Raw genomic sequence first — 18,849 nt, forward strand, 5'->3', positions numbered from 1 at the left:
CCTGGGTACCTCAGTTGGTTAAGGGTCTGACTTCGGCTCTGGTCATGATCTTGCGGTTCATAGCTTCGAGCCCCACATTGGGCTCTGTGCTGAGAGCTCAGAGCCTGGAGCCTGCTTCAGTTTCTGTGTCTCCCTCCCCCTATGCCCCTCCCCCACTTGCTCTCTGTCTCTGTCTGTCTGTCTCTCTCTCAAAAAATGAAAAGACATCAAAAATTTTTTTAAAAAAGAAATCTTTGCCTATGACAAGTTTACAAAAACATCATATTTTCTTCTAGAGGCTTTTAAGTTTAGGGGTCTGTAATCCAACTCAAATTTATGTTTATCTGTGGAATGAAGTAAAGGTTGATGTTCATTTTTTTTTTTTTCGTATGGATATCCAGTTGTTTTAGCAGTATTTGCTAAAAAAAAAATTATTTTCCCCATTGAATTCACTTTGGCACCTTGGTCAAAAATTAGTTGACCATATATTTATGGGTCCATTTCTGAACTCTTTATTCTGTTTCACTGACCTGTTTATTTACTATTATGCCTATGCTTCACTTTCTTGATTGTGATTTTTATATAGTGGCCTTGAAATCAGGTAATGTAAGTCTCCCTTTTCAAAATTGTTTTGACTATTCTAGATTCTTTGACTTCTCTATATAAATTTTAATATCAACTGGTCAGTTTCTTCAATAACAGCAAAGCCTGCTGGGATTCTTATTGTGATGGCATTGGATCTATAGATCAGTTGGGGGTGGTTTCCAGTTCCGGTTGTGGCTGAGTGAGTTTTTATCCAATCAGCCCACTGGATGAAACACAAAGTACAACAACCTGAAGGCAGTGGAGGGTAAACAGAAGCCAGTATTTGGAAGAAGGAATGGAAATTTGGAGGAAGGGAACTGCAAGAGGTGAGCTTTCTCTTTGTTTTTCAGTTATTACCTTTTGACCTGAGGGCAGGCCACGGTTTGCAATTAGAACTTACATGGCAATCCAAATTAACTGGCTTAACAAACTGGAGGCTGAGGTTTAGAACAGCCACCTGCTGGAAGAGTGAGAGGAAAACCCTGGAAACGAGGCAACCATCTACTGCAAACTATACAGTTAAATCTAAAAGAACTGAACATAGAGCCATGGCCCATGGAAGGGAAGAAAGAATTGCAGGTGGAGTTTAGCCAAATTAGCTGCCTGCTTAAAACACACACACACACACGCACGCACACGCACACGCACGCGCGTGGTCTTTGGAGCAATATAATACAATCCATTATCTATAACATTTCACAGTGTCCAGGATACAATGTGAAATTCTTCAACATATGAAAAAACAGGAAAACATGACCCATTCTTAGACTGAAAGATAATCAACAGAGACCAGTCTTAAGAAGGCTCAGATGATGGAATTAATACACAAGGATTTTAAAGTGGCTATTATAACTATGAACCAAGATGTATAGGAAAATATGCTTCAATGAATCAAAGATAGGAAATCTCAAGCCAGATTTCCAGATAGAAACTGTGGAACTAGGAAAGCAACATTTGAAATGTAGAATAAACATCTTAACAATATTGAGTCTACCAATAGAAGTTAACCATCTGACTCTTGATTTTGGCTCATGTCATGATCTCACAGTTTGTGAGATCAAGCCCCATATCAGACTCTGCACTGACAGCACAGAGCCTGCTTGGGATTCTCTCTCTTCTCTCTCTCTGCCCCTCCCCTGCTTGCTCTCTATTTCAAAATAAATAAATAAACTTAAAAAAAAAGAGAATTGTTAAAAATATAATTGCATTTTGTTTATGGACCTTGATTCCTGTGCTACCAATATTTTTATAAAATTCATAAGGTTTTCTGCGTAAACAATCACATCTGTGAATACTGGCAGTTTTTTTTTTTCCCTTATGACATTGGCTATGTCTTCCATTACTAATTTTTTTATAAAAGTTTTTTTTTTAATGTTTATTTTTGAGAGAGAGAGAGAGTGCACGCAAGTAGGGGAAGGGTAGAGAGAGGGAGACACAGAATCCGAAACAGACTCCAGGCTCTGAGCTGTTAGTACAGAGCCTGATATGGGGCTCAAACTCACAAACTGTGACATGACCTGAGCTGAAGTTGGACACTTAACCGACTGAGTAACCCATGCACCCCTTCCATTACTAATTTTTAATTGAAGTAGTGAGAAAAAACATCCTTCCTTTATTCCTGTTCTTAAAGGAAAAGAGTTCAGTGTTTCACCAATAAGTATGATGTTAACCATAGATTTTTTTATAGAGATACTTTATTAGGTTAGGAACTTTCTTTTGTTCCTAGTTTACTGAGAGTTTCTGTCATGAATGGGTGTTGCATTTTGTCCAATGTGGTATTTCATCTAATAATATTCTAATATGATTTTTCTTCTTTATTCTTTTAATGCAGTGAATACATGATTGATTTTTACATCTTAAACCATTCCCATGGTAAATATCACTTGGTCATGATACGATCTTATTTTTTATAGGAGATATTTTTTTTTCTTTTAATTTAGAGAGCATGAGTAGGGGAGAGGGCCAGAAGGAGAGAGAGAGAGAGAGAGAGAATCTCAAGCAGGCTCCACACAGAGCTAGATCCCACGACCCTTGGATTATGACCTGAGCTGAAATCAAGATTTGGGCAGTCAACTGACTGAGCTACCCAGGTGCCCCGGGGGTAGTTTTTTTTTTATAAAGGAGATAGATATAGGTTGATTGATTTTATTTGCTAATATTTCATCAGAGTCTTTTTGTGTATATTCTTGAGGCCTATTGGCCTGTAATTTTCTTGTAATGTCTTTCTCATGTTTTTTGTGTCAGAGATATGTTAACATCATAAAATGAGTTGAGAAATTTTCCCTTCTCTCTTTTGTTCTGAAAGATTTTGTGAAAGATTGGAATTATTTCTTTAAATGTTTGATAGACTTCACTAAAACCATCTGAGCTTAAAGTTTTCTTTGTAAGAAGGTTTTTGATTATAAGTTAAATTTCTTTATATACCTATTTATGTAAAGAGAGCAATTTAGACTTTCTCTCATTATGTCACTTTTAATAAGTTGTATTTCCAAGGATTTATTCACTGAATTTTTGGCATAGAGTTGTTCATAATATTACTTTCTGTTTTTGTTGTCTATAGGCTCTATGATAGTCTTCATTAATTTTTTATGTCCTTTTATTCTTTAAGATCAGCTTGTTTGGAATTCATCAACTTTTAAAATCTTCCAAATAGCCACCTTTGATTTTGTTGATATGCTCTGTTTGCCTATTTTCTATTTCACTGTGCTAAAAGATAAACTGAAGTGTATTAAAATTTTGAAGAGCTCATTGGAGCAAACATTGATTTTTAACTGGGCAGTGACAAACTGAAAATGGTTAGGAGCAATCTATCAGGGGGAACTAAGGGAAAGGCTTTCTTTTTTTTTTTTTAATGTTTATTTATTTCTGAGAGACAGAAAGAGACAGAGAGTGAGCAAGATAGGGGCAGAGAGAGAGAGGGAGACAGAATCCGAAGCAGGCTTCAGGCTCTGAGCTGTCAGCACAGAGCCCGATGTGGGGCTTGAACCCACGAACCATGGGATCATGACCTGAGCTGAAGTTGGACACTTACCCGACTGAGCCACCCAGGCACGCACCCCCCCCCGCCCCCCCCCCTTTTTTTTTTTAATAGAGCAGACTCCTAAATAAAGCAAGGAAATTATTTGATTACCTGATTGACTATAGCTGAAGCAGTTGCCTTATTTGGGAAAGCCTACTAGGCTGTTTGTGATTGGTTGTTCTTAATTTCATTTTCTCAGACTTGAGTGCACTGATGCTGGCTTAAGTTTTGGTTTGCTTATAAAGGCTGCCAAGGCATTAGAGCCACCTCAGTCTAATGGCCTCCTTGTTGACTTCTGCTTTTATTATTCTATTTTTTATTCTACTTACTGTGTGTTTACCTTGCTCTTATTTTTCTAGCTTCTTAAGGTGAAAGCTTAGGTTGTTAATTTTCACGCATTTCTTTTCTAATAAAGACATTAAATATTATAAGTTTCTAATTAAGTACTCTTTTAGGTTTTGTTCAATTGTGTTTTCATTACCACTCAGTTGAATACATTTTTAAATTTTTCCTGTGATTTCTTCCTTGACTCATAGATTATGTAGAAGTGTGTTGTTAAATTTCCAAATATTTTGGAATTTTCTAGATATCTTATTACTGATTTATAATTTAATATTCTAATCAGTGTACACTCTGGATTTTAGTCCTTTGATTTTTTTTTAAAGGTAATTACCATTTATTTTTTGAGGTTCCTTTGATTTTTATTGAGACTTATTTTATGGCCCAGCATTTGGACTATCTTCATGAATGTTCCGTGTTCACTTGAAAAGAATGTGTATTCTGAAGTTACTGGATATAGTTTCACATAATTGTCAAATTGACTGAGTGGGTGGAGAGTGTTGTTTAAATGTTTAAGTCTATACTGGCAGGGTTTTTGTTTGGTTTTGGGTTTTTTTCCCAGCACTTTAAAATACCTGTTCATTGTTTTCGGGCCTTTGTTTTCTAATGATAAGTCAGCCTACCATTAGCATTGTTGTTCGCTTATGGGTAATATTTCTACCAGCGCCAACCAGCACCCCACCACCCTGGCTGCTTTGAAGTTTTTGTTCCTGGTTTTTAGTTTTCAGCAATTTGACTATCATGTGCCTGGGTGTAGATTTCTTTGTACTTGACCCTGCTTAGGATTTGCTGAGCTACTTAGGTCTGTAGGTTAATGTCTTCCATCAGCATTGGAAATTCTCAGCCTTTATCCCTTTATAGATTTCTTCTACCTCATTCTCTCTCCTCTGCCTTCTGGGATTCCAATTTTATATATGTTACATACTCTCCTCTATTGCATTCAGTCTGTTGTTAAGCATTTGGAATGAATTCTTCCTTTCAGATTGTATATTTTTTCACTTCTAGAATTCTTGTATGGTTTTTTCTTTTTAAGTAAATTTCATCTCTCTATTGAAATTCCCCCATTTGTTCATATATGTTGCCCACCTTTTATACTTGACCCTCATGCATATTTCTCATGGTTATTTTGAAATCCATCTTTGGTAAGTCCAACATCTGTGCCGTCTTGTCAGTGCCCTTCTATTGACTGTTTTCTCTCCTGGGTCACATTTTCTTGCTTCTGCGTGTCTTTTACAATTATTAGTTGTATGCTAGGCATTTTCTGTAAAATCAGAGTCTTAAGTAAATATTATTTACCCTCCCCCCTCTCCCAAAAAGACATGCTTATCCTTTTCTCCGGTTGCTAGTGTGTGGGAGAGGGGTGGGAGGAGAAGGGGGTGAGCCAATCTAATTGATAATTAAGCTGGGTCTGGACTTTGTCACAGCCTTTGTTAGATTCCAGTTCATCTCTGGCTTCAGATGTTTGGAGAGCCGGATGGGAGCACCAGTTAAGATTCTAGAGATCCTTTTATGCTTTACAGTCATGTGGCCAGCTTTCTGAACTGTGAGAGGTGTCTGCTTTTCATCCTGTATGTCAGCTTTTTGGGTAACTGAAGAGTCCTTTTCCGGTCGTGCTCTCTTCTCACCTGTCCCCAGGCTGTATCGCAACAGGTCTGTGGTTCACAAAGTGTAGTTCATGGATCTGGGGGTCCAGGGGGGATCCTCAAGACCCTTTGAGGAAGCCAGTAGGATCAAAAGGTTTTTCACAGTAATGCTAAGACATTTTTTTGCCTTTTTCACCACGTTGACATTTACACATGTTGCAAAAACAATGGTGTTTTTGTAAAACTCTTCATGCCTTAGCAGAAATTAAGGCTGTGGCACCAAAGTATAGTAGCAACCATTGTAATCTTTACCACCAAAGTATTTGTAGTTACAAGAGTAATGCCAGTGCTACTTAAGAAAATCCTTGTTAAGCAGTAATAATTATTAAATCTCAGCTCTGGATTACATATCTTTTTAATGTTCTGCCTGATGAAATAGGATGCACACATAAAGTTCTCCAGGGCCCTGTGTGATAGTCGTCTCAAGGAAGGGCGCTTGTGTGACTGAGTCACAGTCCAAGGTAGCCGCTTCTTATTCCGGCCAGCACTGCTTTGTACTGCTCGTGGGAGCCCCACCCTTCCCTGTAGGATCTTCAGCATTTACCACACATGTACTGTGTGCTATGACTACTTTGTTTGGGACTGAGAATGTACAAAGAGAATGTAACCTCTGCTGTCTTTAACATCTACACATTCTGTAAAGTGCCATAGAAGTAGATGGATATTCTTTCTTGTGAAGAAACAGATTCTCCCCAGAAAGCACTTCCTTCATGGCTCTACAGTGTTTCTCATTAGAAGCATTGGTGGCATTCTGAGCAGACATATTCTTCCTAGTACACGACTCTTCCCTGCGTTTTTAGACGTTTAGCACCCTTGACACTCTCCCCCCGCCCCCCCCCCCCCCCCCGCCTATTGAATGTCAGCAATCCCCCACCCCCATTATTATGGCCTTTAAAAGCACACCCACACACTTCCCAACCCTCAAGAAAGACAGGGGCATCCTTACCTGTACATGATAGCTCAAGTTTTGCTGCGATTGGGTGAAGGAGCCTGGGGAAGTGGGCTGTGGGGGTCACACTCTCTGTATGACTGTCACATTTCTGTGCCCCATTCTTCCCCTACAGTCTTGTGACATCACATGATTCTCAGAAAATCTTGACGCTGAAAGCCTATCTTCATGGAGAGTGTAATTGCCTGGTGAGGAGATCTGCTTTGCTAAAAACCAGTGTGTTTGATAGATCACCTCCAAGTTCCTTAGAACCAACATCCATTCTTTGGAACAGCTATTAAAGCAAAGGGGAAAGTCTAGCCCTTCAATGTATATTGGCTAGAGGTTGGGGGGGCGTTCTGCAGGAGGACAGTTATGGGGAAACATTTAGCCCTCATATGCCACAGTGCAACATAGAAAGTGAGATGAAGTTCTAAGTAAATTGGCTAATAAGAGAGGGTGATGTTGAGAAAAATTTGCCATATTGTTGCCTATTAGCTACATATCTAGTAAAGGGAAATACAGCATAGTTGACTCTGAATCTTTGAATTTGAGTCCAATGTTAGACATTCTGAGCTTTTCCACAGCTAACTTTCTTGGCTGTACAGATAACATGAAACTCTTAGAAGTTATTTTCAGGGACTCTTTGCACTATTATATTTTAGTATTGAGCAAAGAATAATATAAAAACTAGAGAGAACAATTGAATCTCAAAATTTTGATGGGAGTATAAAATATATTACTAGTAGACTACAATGAATTGAGGTTCAGGAAAATGGGATGGAATTTTGGATGGGAACAGAAACTATTAGATGCCACATAAAGGAATATACAGATAACGGAATCTCAGGGAAGGCCCAGAAGAGAGTGCGCCTGGCCTCCTCCAAGTCAGCCATTGTACAACCTGCGGCCTACAGACCCCACACACTTGTGCTTTAGTTGGAAGATACAGCGGCCTGAGTACCACCCACTGGCGCTCCAAGCAAGCGAGCTTCACCCGGCATCACCACGTCGCCCTCCACGGCTCAGCGCTCCGGTCCCCACCCAGTGGTGCACTGTAAAAATTCCTGCCTCTTGGCTAAAAGTTCCTCCTTGCTTGAGAAAGTTTCTTTTGTGATTTGGAGAGTGGATTTATGGTACTGAGGAGATTAAAAGCAGCTTCTGCTGTGAAAGTTTATGACGTTGCAGTCTGTTCACAGTTTGCAGTTGGATGAGCAAACCTCCTCTCATCCTCAGTCTTACTCTTACGTGATCTCCTCTTGCCTGCTGTCCTACCCCTAACACTCACAGTCCCTGGTGGTCTCCATGGAAGAGGGCCCTGTTACAGATTCTGATTTTTGATGCACAACAAGCAGGCGTTAAAGTAAATGCCTCCTAGGAATATTTGTTGTTAAAGAAGCTTTCAGAAAATAAAACCAACCTAGCCTGCCAGTGAGATGATTTCTGACTTAATAGTTATAACGTAGTTACAAAAATCCTTTAATACCTAATTCCCGAGTCTAGGTTGCTGCTCGTGGCCAGAAACTTCTAGAACCAGCAAGCCAGAGTGGAAGGAGAATCACAATTGGTGTATTTTTTGACTTTTGGTGCAGTTACCATAAACAGTAGTTTCCTTCTAAATTTGAATATCTGCCCTAATTGATACAGAAATCTGAAGGTTAATCCAGCCAGGCAGTTCCTGCTGTTTCATCTGTATCTTCCCGTGTTCCTTTGTTCACTGGATCAACCCACCCTTGCCCCCACCCTTCTCTTCCTTTCTACCTGGAGGCCTTTCTCCACCCACCACTCCTTCCACTCAGAGCCCGTGCACCTCCCCAAATGTTTTCTTCACTAAGCTTTCCTCTCCCCTCACTAATGAGAAAGGAGATGACATGTGCCTCTGGCCCCTCCTTTCCTCACCCCTTAACTCCTGTTTGACTCCCATTCAGCATTTCACTTTGTGAACAACGTGAACATTCTATCTGCGTATTTAGGTACGACTCCTTTCTCGTCAGTCATTGGCCGCCACACTTCTCCATACCTCTGGAAGCCCCTTGGGAAAAGACCGCGTCGTTTGAACTATGTAGAGTAGCACATACACCGAGGGGTCACTGAAGATCAGATGTCACACTCGGAAAAATTCATAAATAAGCCCTGAGCATTTGGGTACTTTTCTCCAAGAAGATTAGCCAAAAGCGTGTAATTGTGCAACTGAACTGTGGGAGCCAAACTGTGGGAGGAGATGAGCAAGGGATGTGACATATCAGAGGTGAGATTATGTGAGTAGAAAACCTTTCATCCATGGGCTTCGGAATACATTATGCAGACTTTCCCTTAACTAGGTATTTGGAAATCTCTTTGAGAGAGGCAGAGACTCCAAAGCAGCCCCCTGAAATGAGGAAGCTGTGAGGGAGAACACAGACAAGAGAGGAGCCTGGGCTTCTGGATTCAGCAGACATTCCGCTCTGTCCCCTCCCCCAGGGTTCCGTTGGGGTCACTAGGAATCAGGTTATAAATAACTAGGTGGCCCATAGGTCAGGCCTCAGGAAGGTCGGCATAACCTTACCCCAGCGTTGCTGTGACTCTGCCATCAAAATGACCATTAATGCCAAAGGAAATTTGCAGAGGAAATAACAGCGTGATGATTTAAGTCACTGTGAATATTTCTCTTCAGTTAGGCACGGTTTCCTTTCCTAAAGCCCTGTTAATCAGGTTTGGGGTAAGGTTGTTCACAACGAGATTCTTCATGTTTCTTCTGTGTGCAATTTTCTGGTCACTATACTTCAAAAAGGAAAAAAACAAACAAAAAAAAAAAACACAGGGTAATTAAAGAAGGTCCAGAGAAGAACCAGAAGTGAGTGAAAAGGGCTGCCAGATAAAAGACTGTTCTAAAAACTTTTTTAAAGGGGACCTTTTTTAAAAATGTGGGGCAATATATATATCCTAAAATGTACCATTTCTGTGCTACGATTCAGTGGCATCTCGTACATTCACAATTTGTGCAACCATCACCACCATCTGTCTCCAGAACTTTCTTATCATCCCAAGCTGTAACTCAGTACCCATTAAACAGTAACTCCCGATTCTCCCATCTCCCCAGCCCCAGCAACCACTGTTCCACTTTCTGTCTCTATGAATTTGACTCTTCTAGGGACCTCGTATAAGTGAAATCCTGCAATATTGGTCCTTTTGTGACAGACTTCTTTCACTTAGTATAACGTCCCCAGGGTTCATCCATGTTGTCTCTTGTGTCAGAATCTCCTTCCTTTTTAAGGCGGACTAATATTTCGTTGGAGGTATAGACCACATTTGTTTATCCATTCATCTGTTGATGTTTTCACCGTTTGGCTACTGGAAATAATGCTGCTGGGAACTTTGGTGTACAAGTAGGCCCTGTTTTCAATTGGCGGGGGGGGGGGGGGGGGGGGGGGGTTTATGCCTAGGGGTGGAATCACTGAATCACATGGTAATTCTGTGTTTGGCTTTTTGAGGAACTGCCAGAATGTTTTCCACAGGAGCTACATCATTTCACGTTCCCACCAGCAATGCACGAGAGTTCCGGTGTTTCCTCATGCTGGCCAGCGCTTGGTTTTTTTCCATGTATTTGGTTTCATTTTTAATAATCACCCTCCTAATTAGCATGAAGTGGTATAAATGGGGACTTTTCTACCTGGAAGAAACAGACCGAGAGGGCAAGCGGAGGCCTGTAGTTATGAAGACTTCAACTGGGATATATACAGACATGGTCACCAGAATCTAAAATGTGGGGATCTGGGCAAGGAAGAAGGTCAGAGTTCTTAACGGACAGCATAGCATGGGTACTGAACAGTTCCAAAGGCCACCAGCCCTCCTCCTTCCTCATGTGTCTGACAGGCCAAACATCTGCTTGGCTGGGGACCCTACTGAGGTAAATTTAGAATAATGAAAAACCTGTCTTCTCAGACCAGTTATCTTATCTCATGATGCGCACGTAAGCTCACTAATAGGTGGTTAAGAAAAACCATGACTTCTGTATAATTAACCCCTGTTCTTTTAAAGTTGATGGTTTAGAAGATGATTGTGCCTCTGTTCCTACCTTAGATTCAACCAGCCGTCCTGCATTTGAAGCTTCCTGGGCTCCCCTTGGAAGACCTTGTGGCCGTCACAGGGGACTGAAATTACTATTTTAATTACTTAACCTTCAACAGATACTGTAGACTGACCATGTGCCCCGGCCTCAGGATAAGTGCTACGAAGAGAGTGGAGAACAGAGCGGGCCCTGTCTTTGTCCTCATGGAGCTGTGGTTTAGTGGGCGAGTCAGATGATTTCTCACACAAACAGATTTGTAAATTCCAAGCTATGTTAGCTCTGTAAAGGAAAAATACCTGTGATATTTCTCTCTCTTCCTTTAGGTTGTTCACACAACCACTCTAAGAGCTCTGCTTTCTTTTCTCTTCAGGAGCCTTCAAACAGGTGGCTTTGCCTGGGAGGGAGAGGTAGAGAACAACGCATATAGCAAGGCTACAGGGGTTGTCCCTCAGCACAAGTATCACCCCACAGCGGGCAGTTACCAACTCCATTTTGCCCTGCAGCAACTTGAACAACAAAAACTTCAGTCCCGGCAGCTTCTGGACCAGAGTCGAGCCCGGCATCAGGTAATTCAGATAAGGCTTTTCCATATGCTAGTATCTTTCTTCTACGGGGGTGGAAGAAGGTCAATGGGAAAGGTAGGAATAGTTTCCCAAAAGTTTACCTACACCAATATGGCTCGCGTGGCTCTTGGAGAACCTACTCCAAGGGAAGAAACGTGCTGAAGCCTTGATGTTGGCTTTGGCAGGAGGTGACACTGAACCAGGTGTGACATTTTCTTCCACTTGAATATTTCTCTACAAAAATCTCTGTTGTAGCATTGCCCCTTTCTGTTGCCTGATGGTCGTTCAGTAAGCTCCCAGCGGGTCTAATTTCCACATACCTAAAAGCTAGCATTTGAAGCAACTTTTTTCCTAAATGTACTATTTCTTTGGTACACCCTTGGTATACATAAGCACACATTAATCCTTCATAACTTACCAAGATTTTCAAGGTGTAAATAATGTTTCCAGTTCTTTTCACAGGAAGGAGTCGTAAGTTAAGCTGTTGGTCTTCTGGCTTGACGGTACACAAAACAATGTACCCGCAAAAATGTAACGGTATACACAAAAATCCTCGTTGTCTTGGCCCTTATGCTCTAGTGAAATACCATTTTCCTTCTATCCGTAGAATGGCAGACACTCCCGAGTATATGTGTGAGGGAGCTGTGTAAGTGAATTGTAACTGAATTGTGCTGGTGTGTTAGTATGGCCCAAATTACAGGGAAAGACCATCTGGAGTTAAGTTTCTCTTGATCATTTCAGGGCCATCTTTAGAATCCGTTACTGTGTTCTGCATGTTGTGTTGGGCTATCTCAGCACTGATTCCATGAGCTTCTCTTTTATTTGGCTATGTGAAGAAATATATCAGTTTGATCTCTTGTTATTTGCTCTTATAAAAATGTAGTACATAGTGTGCGTTAGTTTGTGCAAAATTAATATTCACTTAAAGACAAAAGCACCATTTTCCAAAGTTTTCCCCCCCTCTAAATAAAACAATCATCATGATGCTCTCTATCTTAATTTTTTTTTAATTTTGTTTTTCAGTTTTTAAAATTTACATCCAAATTAGTTAGCATGTAGTGCAACAAAGATTTCAGGAGTAGATTCCTTAGTGCCCCTTCCCCATTTAGCCCATCCCTCCTCCCACAACCCCTCCTGTAACCCTCAGTTTGTTCTCCATATTTATGAGTCTCTTCTGTTTTGTCCCCCTCCCTGTTTTTGTATTATTTTTGTTTCCCTTCCCTTATGCTCATCTGTTTTGTCTCTTAAAGTCCTCATATGAGTGAAGCCATATGATTTTTGTCTTTCTTTGACTAATTTCGCTTAGCATAATACCCTCCAGTTCCATCCATGTAGTAGCAAATGGCAAGATTTCATTCTTTTTGATTGCCGAGTAGTACTCCATTGTATATATGTATACTACATTTTTCTTTATCCATTCGTCCATCGATGGACATTTGGGCTCTTTCCATACTTTGGCCATTGTTGATAGTGCTGCTATAAACATGGGGGTGCATGTGTCCCTTCGAAACAGCACACCTGTATCCCTTGGATAAATGCCTACTAGTGCCATTGCTGGGTCGTAAGGTAGTTCTATTTTTAGTTTTTTGAGGAACCTCCATACTGTTTTCCAGAGTGGCTGCACCAGCTTGCATTCCCACCAACAATGCAAAAGAGATCCTCTTTCTCCGCATCCTCACCAACATCTGTTGTTGCCTGAGTTGTTAATCTTAGCCATTCTGACAGGTGTGATGTGGTATCTCATTGTGGTTTTGATTTGCATTTCCCTGATGATGAGTGATGTTGAGCATTTTTTTCATGTGTCGGGTGGCCATCTGGATGTCTTCTTTGGAGAAGTGTCTATTCATGTCTTTTGCCTGTTTCTTCACTGGATTATTTGTTTTTTGGGTGTTGAGTTTGATAAGTTCTTTATAGATTTTGGATACTAACCTTTTATCTGATCTGTCATTTACAAATATCTTCTCCCATTCCATCGGTTGCCTTTTAGTTTTGCTGATTGTTTCCTTCGCTGTGCAGAAGCTTTTATTTTGATGAGGTCCCAGTAGTTCATTTTTGCTTTAGTTTCCCTTGTCTCTGGAGATGTGTTGAGTAAGAAGTTGCTGTGGCCAAGATCAAAGAGGTTTTTGCCTGCTTTCTCCTTGAGGATTTTGATGGCTTCCTGTCTTACATTTAGGTCTTTCATCCATTTTGAGTTTATTTTTGTGTATGGTGTCAGAAAGTGGTCCAGGTTCATTCTTCTGCATGTCGCTGTCCAGTTTTCCCAGCACCACTTGCTGAAGAGACTGTGTTTATTCTATTGGATATTCTTTCCTGCTTTGTCAAAGATTAGTTGGCCATACGTTTGTGAGTCCATTTCTGGGTTCTCTATTCTGTTTCATTGATCTGAGTGTCTGTTCTTGTGCCAGTACCATACTGTCTTGATGATGACAGCTTTGTAGTATAGCTTGAAGTCTGGGATTGTGATGCCTCCTGCTTTGGTTTTCTTTTTCAGATTGTTTTGGCCATTTGGGGTCTTTTCTGGTTCCATACAAATTTTAGGATTATTTTTTCTAGCTCTGTGAAGAATGCTGGTGTTACTTTGATAGGGATGGCATTGAATATGTAGACTGCTTTGGGTACTATCAACATTTTAACAATATTTGTTCTTCCTATCCAGGAGTATGGAATCTTCTTCCATTGTTTTGTGTCTTCTTCAATTTGTTTCATAAGCTTTCTATAGTTTTCATGTATAGATTTTTCACCTCTTTGGTTAGATTTATTCCTAGGTATTTTATGGTTTTTTGTGCAACTGTAAATGGGATCGATTCCTTGATTTCTCTTTCTGTCACTTCATTGTTAGTGTATAGGAATGCAACCGATTTCTGTGCGTTGATTTTATATCCTGTAACTGCTGAATTCATAAATCAATTCTGGCAGTTTTTTGGTGGAATCTTTTGGCTTTTCCATATAGAGTATCATGTCATCTGCGAAGAGTGAAAATTTGACCTCCTCCTGACCGATTTGGATGCCTTTTATTTCTTTGTGTTGTCTGATTGCAGAGGCTAAGACTTCCAATACTATGTTGAATAACAGTGGCGAGAGTGGACATCCCTGTCTTGTTCCTGACTTTAGGGGGAAAGCTCTTAGTTTTTCCCCATTGAGGATGATATTAGCGTTGGGTGGTTCATATATGGCTTTTATGATCTCGAGGTACGCTCCTTCTATCCCTGCTTTCCTGAGGGTTTTTATCAAGAAAGGATGCTCTATTTTGTCAAATGCTTCTCTGCATCTGTTGAGAGGATCATATGGTTCTTGTCCTTTCTTTTATTGATGTGATGAATCACATTAATTGTTTTGCAGATATTGAACCAGCCCTGCATCCCAGGTATAAATCCCACTTGGTCGTGGTGAATAATTTTTTTAATCTATTGTTGGATCTGGTTGGCTAATATCTTGTTGAGGATTTTTGCATCCATGTTCATCAGGGAAATTGGTCTATAGTTCTCCTTTTTAGTGGGGTCTCTGTTTGGTTTTGGAATCAAGGTAAAGCTGGCTTCATAGAAAGAGTTTGGAAGTTTTCCTTCCATTTCTATTTTTTGGAACAGTTTCAAGAGAATAGGTGTTAACTCTTCCTTAAATGTTTGGTAGAATTCCCCTGGAAAGCCATCCGGCCCTGGACTCTTGTTTTTTGGCAGATTTTGATTACTAATTTGATTTCCTTACTGGTTATGGGTCTGTTCAAATTTTCTATTTCTTCCTATTTCAGTTTTGGTAGTGTATATGTTTCTAGGAATTTGTCCATTTCTTCCAGATTACCCATTTTATTGGCATATAATTGCTCATAATATTCTCTTATTGTTTTTATTTCTATTGTGTTGGTTGTGATCTCTCCTCTTTCATCCTTGATTTTATTTATCTGGGCCCTTTCTTTTTTCTTCTTGATCAAACTGGCTAGTGGTTTATCAATTTTGTTAATTCTTTCAAAGAACCAGCTTCTGGTTTCATTGATCTGTTCTACTGTTTTTTTGTTTCGATAGGATTAATTTCTGCTCTAATCTTTGTTATTTCCTGTCTTCTGCTGGTTTTGGGTTTTATTTGCTGTTCTTCTTCTATCTCCTTAAGGCGTAAGGTTAGGGAGTGTTTCTGAGATCTTTCTTCCTTCTTTAGGAAGGCCTGGATTGCTATATACTTTCCTCTTATGACCGCCTTTGCTGCGTCCCAGAGGTTTTGGGTTGTGGTGTTATCATTTTCATTGACTTCCATATACTTTTTAATTTCCTCTTTAACTGCATGGTTAGCCCATTCATTCTTTTTTTTTTTTTTCCTGGAGTTTAAACTTTATTAAATGAGTATAGAGGACACTCAATATTACGTTAGTTTCAGATGTACAACATAGTGATTCAATAAGTTTATACATTATGCTTTGCTGATCACAAATGAATCTACCATCTATCACTGTATAATGCATCATGATTTCATTCACTGTATTCCTTAACTGTACCTTTTATTCCTGTGACTTACTCATTCCATAACCGGAAGCCTGTATCTCTCACACCCCTTCACCTATTTTGCCCTGACGCCCCATCCTCCTTCTCTCTGGCAATCATCAGTTTGTTCCGTGTTTATAGGTCTGGTTCTGCTTTCTGTTTATTCATTTGTTTTTCTTAGATTCCACATATGAATGAAGTCATATGATATTTCTCTTTCTATGACTTATTTCACTTAGCATAATATCTTCCAGGTCCATCAATGTTGTCACAAATGACATGATCTCATCCTTTTTTATGGCTGCATAATACTCCACTGTGTATATGTACATGTGTGTGTACCACAGCTTCCTTATCCATTCATCTATTGATGGACACTTTTAGGTTGCTTCCATATCATTATTGTTGTAAATAATGCTGCAATAAATATAAGGATACATATATCTTTTCGACTTAGTGTTTAGTTTTCTTTGAATTATTGGATCATATGGTATTTCTACTTTGAATTTTTTGAGGGACTTCCATACTGTTTTCCACAGTGGCCACACCAGTTTGCATTCCCAAGCCCATTCATTCTTTCGTAGGATGTTCTTCAGTCTCCAAGTATTTGTTACCTTTCCAATTTTTTTCTTGTGGTTGATTTCAAGTTTCCTAGCGTTGTGATCTATCGTAATCTTTTTAACTATCATCCAGGTCCAGACATTTTATTATTTTGATTTCATTCATTACTTGCTCATCTTTTTCTATGCCCATGTACTCTATGTATTATATTAACTCAATGTAATTGAGAAATTGTAACTCTAAGCACTTGGGAAGTAGTTCTGTAGGTCTGTTTTTCTAGAGGAAAACCCAGCCTTCTTACCTGGAAAGCGTGGAGTGTAGCATCTCATTTTGATCACCGTGTTGCCCTCCGTCATGTAGAAATTCCCTCCTTTAGAAAGTCTTTGGGATAGACAGTTTGCATTTTCACAATTGTAGGTAGAAATGTGTATCTTAGATTTTTTTTTAAATCTATGTACATTTCTTAAAACTCTTAAACATCTGAACTCCCCATCATTCAGATACTTGAGAATGCCAGCTTAATCAGATGCTGGAGAGGGGAGGCATCGAAAACAGCTTTATTTCTCTTATGGGAGTATAATCAATGAGCTAACAAATATAGACACTCGGTCCCTTTTGATGCTTCCATGCCTTGACATGGTGATAATGTTTAAAAAGGGAGAGGAGGGGGGGATTGTAGGGCATTGAAGTTTGAAGGGATGAGAGACAGTTTTTACTGATTTTCACTTTTAGAAACTGCTTCATTTAATAGCCCTTCTCATTCTTTTGATTAGCTTCCAACAACTCACATTCCTTTGAAAATTCAGAGTACTGCTATTTTTGTGTGGATTTTTTTTTCCAGTGAGGATTACACTGGTTTAGTTTCACTGAACTATGAAGTATATGGAAAAACATGTTTTTTAGAATCTGTCAGAATATCTGTCTTAGGGAGGAGTCAGAACTCCCAAGAAGGGAGTTATCTTGTGTCTCCTGGAGAGGGAACAGAAAATCATTCATCATAATTTTATATATGTTTATAACATCATTTATTTCTTCCCCCTGTTCTTCTAATCCATAGTTGATTTAGGGAAAAATGAGTCAGGATGAAGTTCTGGGACTGTGGGGAGATCTCAAGAAACTAAGTTCTTAGCTTAAAGAGTTTATAACTAAGAAGATAGCAAATAAGATATTAAATGTTCTCACATGAAGGATATTTAGTAATTTAGAGTACGTCATTTCAGAGGACATGAAGAACACTCCACAGAAGAAGCAAAGCCCTTCTAGATTTTAAGCCTCTTCTTGTAGCCCAGCTTATGGCTGTGTGAGGCTTGACCATTATAATTATCACCACATTGTTGATGGAAACATGGTTTGCATTCTCAGTATGTGCTGTGTTTCTATCCTTGGGTTAACCTATTAGATGGTTTCTTTGACGAATTCCTTATGCTTTGAATTCATTTTTCTAAAGTGTACGTAGTCACTGACATAACTAACAATTTGATTAATTGCCTATTTGAGAGTAGTGGGTAGAATTGAAATCTAATTTGCTTAGCACGTTCACAAAAGATACCTGTCTATGGAACAGGCCGTTAAAGGAGGCTTTACATTGGATTGCACTCTGTCGTACCGATTTGCACTGATTATGTGCGTGGTCTGTGCCTCTCATAGTGATTCCCTAAAAACGTTTTGGTTAAGATCATGCAACCTTTCTTGCATTACATGCAGAGGAGGTTCTCCATCCTTTTCTGCACTTAGGTGGCCAGCTTATTGAAGGTATTGATTTCAAGAAGGCAAACTCTGATTCAGGGTATGTTTGGAAATGACATCTCTAACATTCATGCCGAGGAAGCTTTGATCTTCATCTCTGTCTATCACCGCACTCATGAACGGAGAAATTGTCATGCACTGAATCCACCTCAACAAAAACCTGGTCCTGTAACCTGGACGTGGAAGAGGAAGTCACCTGGAGCCACTGGCAGGGTTTCCAGGGACTGAGGTGCAAGGAAGTAGGTGTGATCCGGTCCATTTGATAGAGACCGTGATAAACAAAGTAAGACAAAATGGAAAACATGCACTTTTACACACTGATGAGTAAAACCAGCAGTTGTAAAAAAGAAACCATTCTGGGGCGCCCGGGTGGCTCAGGCATTAAGCGTCTGATTCTTGATTTCAGCTCAGGTCATGATCTCATGGTTTTGTGAGTTTGAGCCCCATATCGGGCTCTGCACTGACAGCACGGAACCTTCTTGAGATCCTCCCTCTCTCTCTTCCCCTCCCCTGCTCACGCTTTCTCTGCCTTTCTCAAAAATAATAAGGAAAAAAGTTAAGGCAAATAAAAATTTAAACAGAAAAAAGAAATCATTCTAAGTCGGAGCAGGGGTCAACAAACTTTTTCTGTAAATGGCCAGATAGTAAATACTTCAGGCTCTGTAGGCCAGCATCTGCATGGCCACTCCTCCACTTTGCCAGGGTAGAATGAAAACAGCCATAGACAACATTTAAGTGAATGAGTGTGGCTGTTTTCCAGTGAAACTTTATTTATAAAAACGAGGGGCAGGCAGGACTTGTCTTATAAGCCGTAGTTTGTAGACCCCCAGTTTTGAGCAGTGGGACCACCTGGAGGGCCTGTTTTTAAAACACTGATCGCTAACCCCACCCCATTTCTGAGTCAGTAAATTTGGAAATGGGGCTCAGTTATTTCCATTTCTAACAGGTCCCCCTGGTGATGCCTGGGGGGAC

The 18,849-nt window shown here is 40.0% G+C and overlaps 1 protein-coding gene across 22 annotated transcripts in view; it reads left to right on the forward strand.

Moving 5' to 3' along the window:
* TTLL5 (tubulin tyrosine ligase like 5) overlaps window positions 1-18,849 on the forward strand; it is a 299,024-nt gene that overhangs the window by 183,419 nt on the left and 96,756 nt on the right. For 19 of the 22 annotated variants that reach the window (XR_002074563.2, XR_002074564.2, XM_053889627.1 and 16 more), the window contains one exon: window positions 10,912-11,107. The exons of 1 other annotated variant lie outside the window; for it this stretch is intronic. Coding sequence is in view for 19 of the 21 variants with exons in the window: in XM_053889627.1 (XP_053745602.1) it covers window positions 10,912-11,107 (196 nt within the window). In the remaining 2 variants the exon portion in view is untranslated. Of the gene's footprint in view, window positions 1-6,629; window positions 7,666-10,911; window positions 11,108-18,849 lie in introns of those variants that run through there. 2 more of the 22 variants (XM_019427221.2, XM_053889632.1) reach the window with 2 other exon arrangements.

The sequence above is a fragment of the Panthera pardus genome, unplaced genomic scaffold, assembly GCF_024362965.1.
Source record: "Panthera pardus isolate Hobbes unplaced genomic scaffold, ASM2436296v1 HiC_scaffold_24, whole genome shotgun sequence".
Taxonomy (NCBI): Eukaryota; Metazoa; Chordata; class Mammalia; order Carnivora; family Felidae; genus Panthera; species Panthera pardus.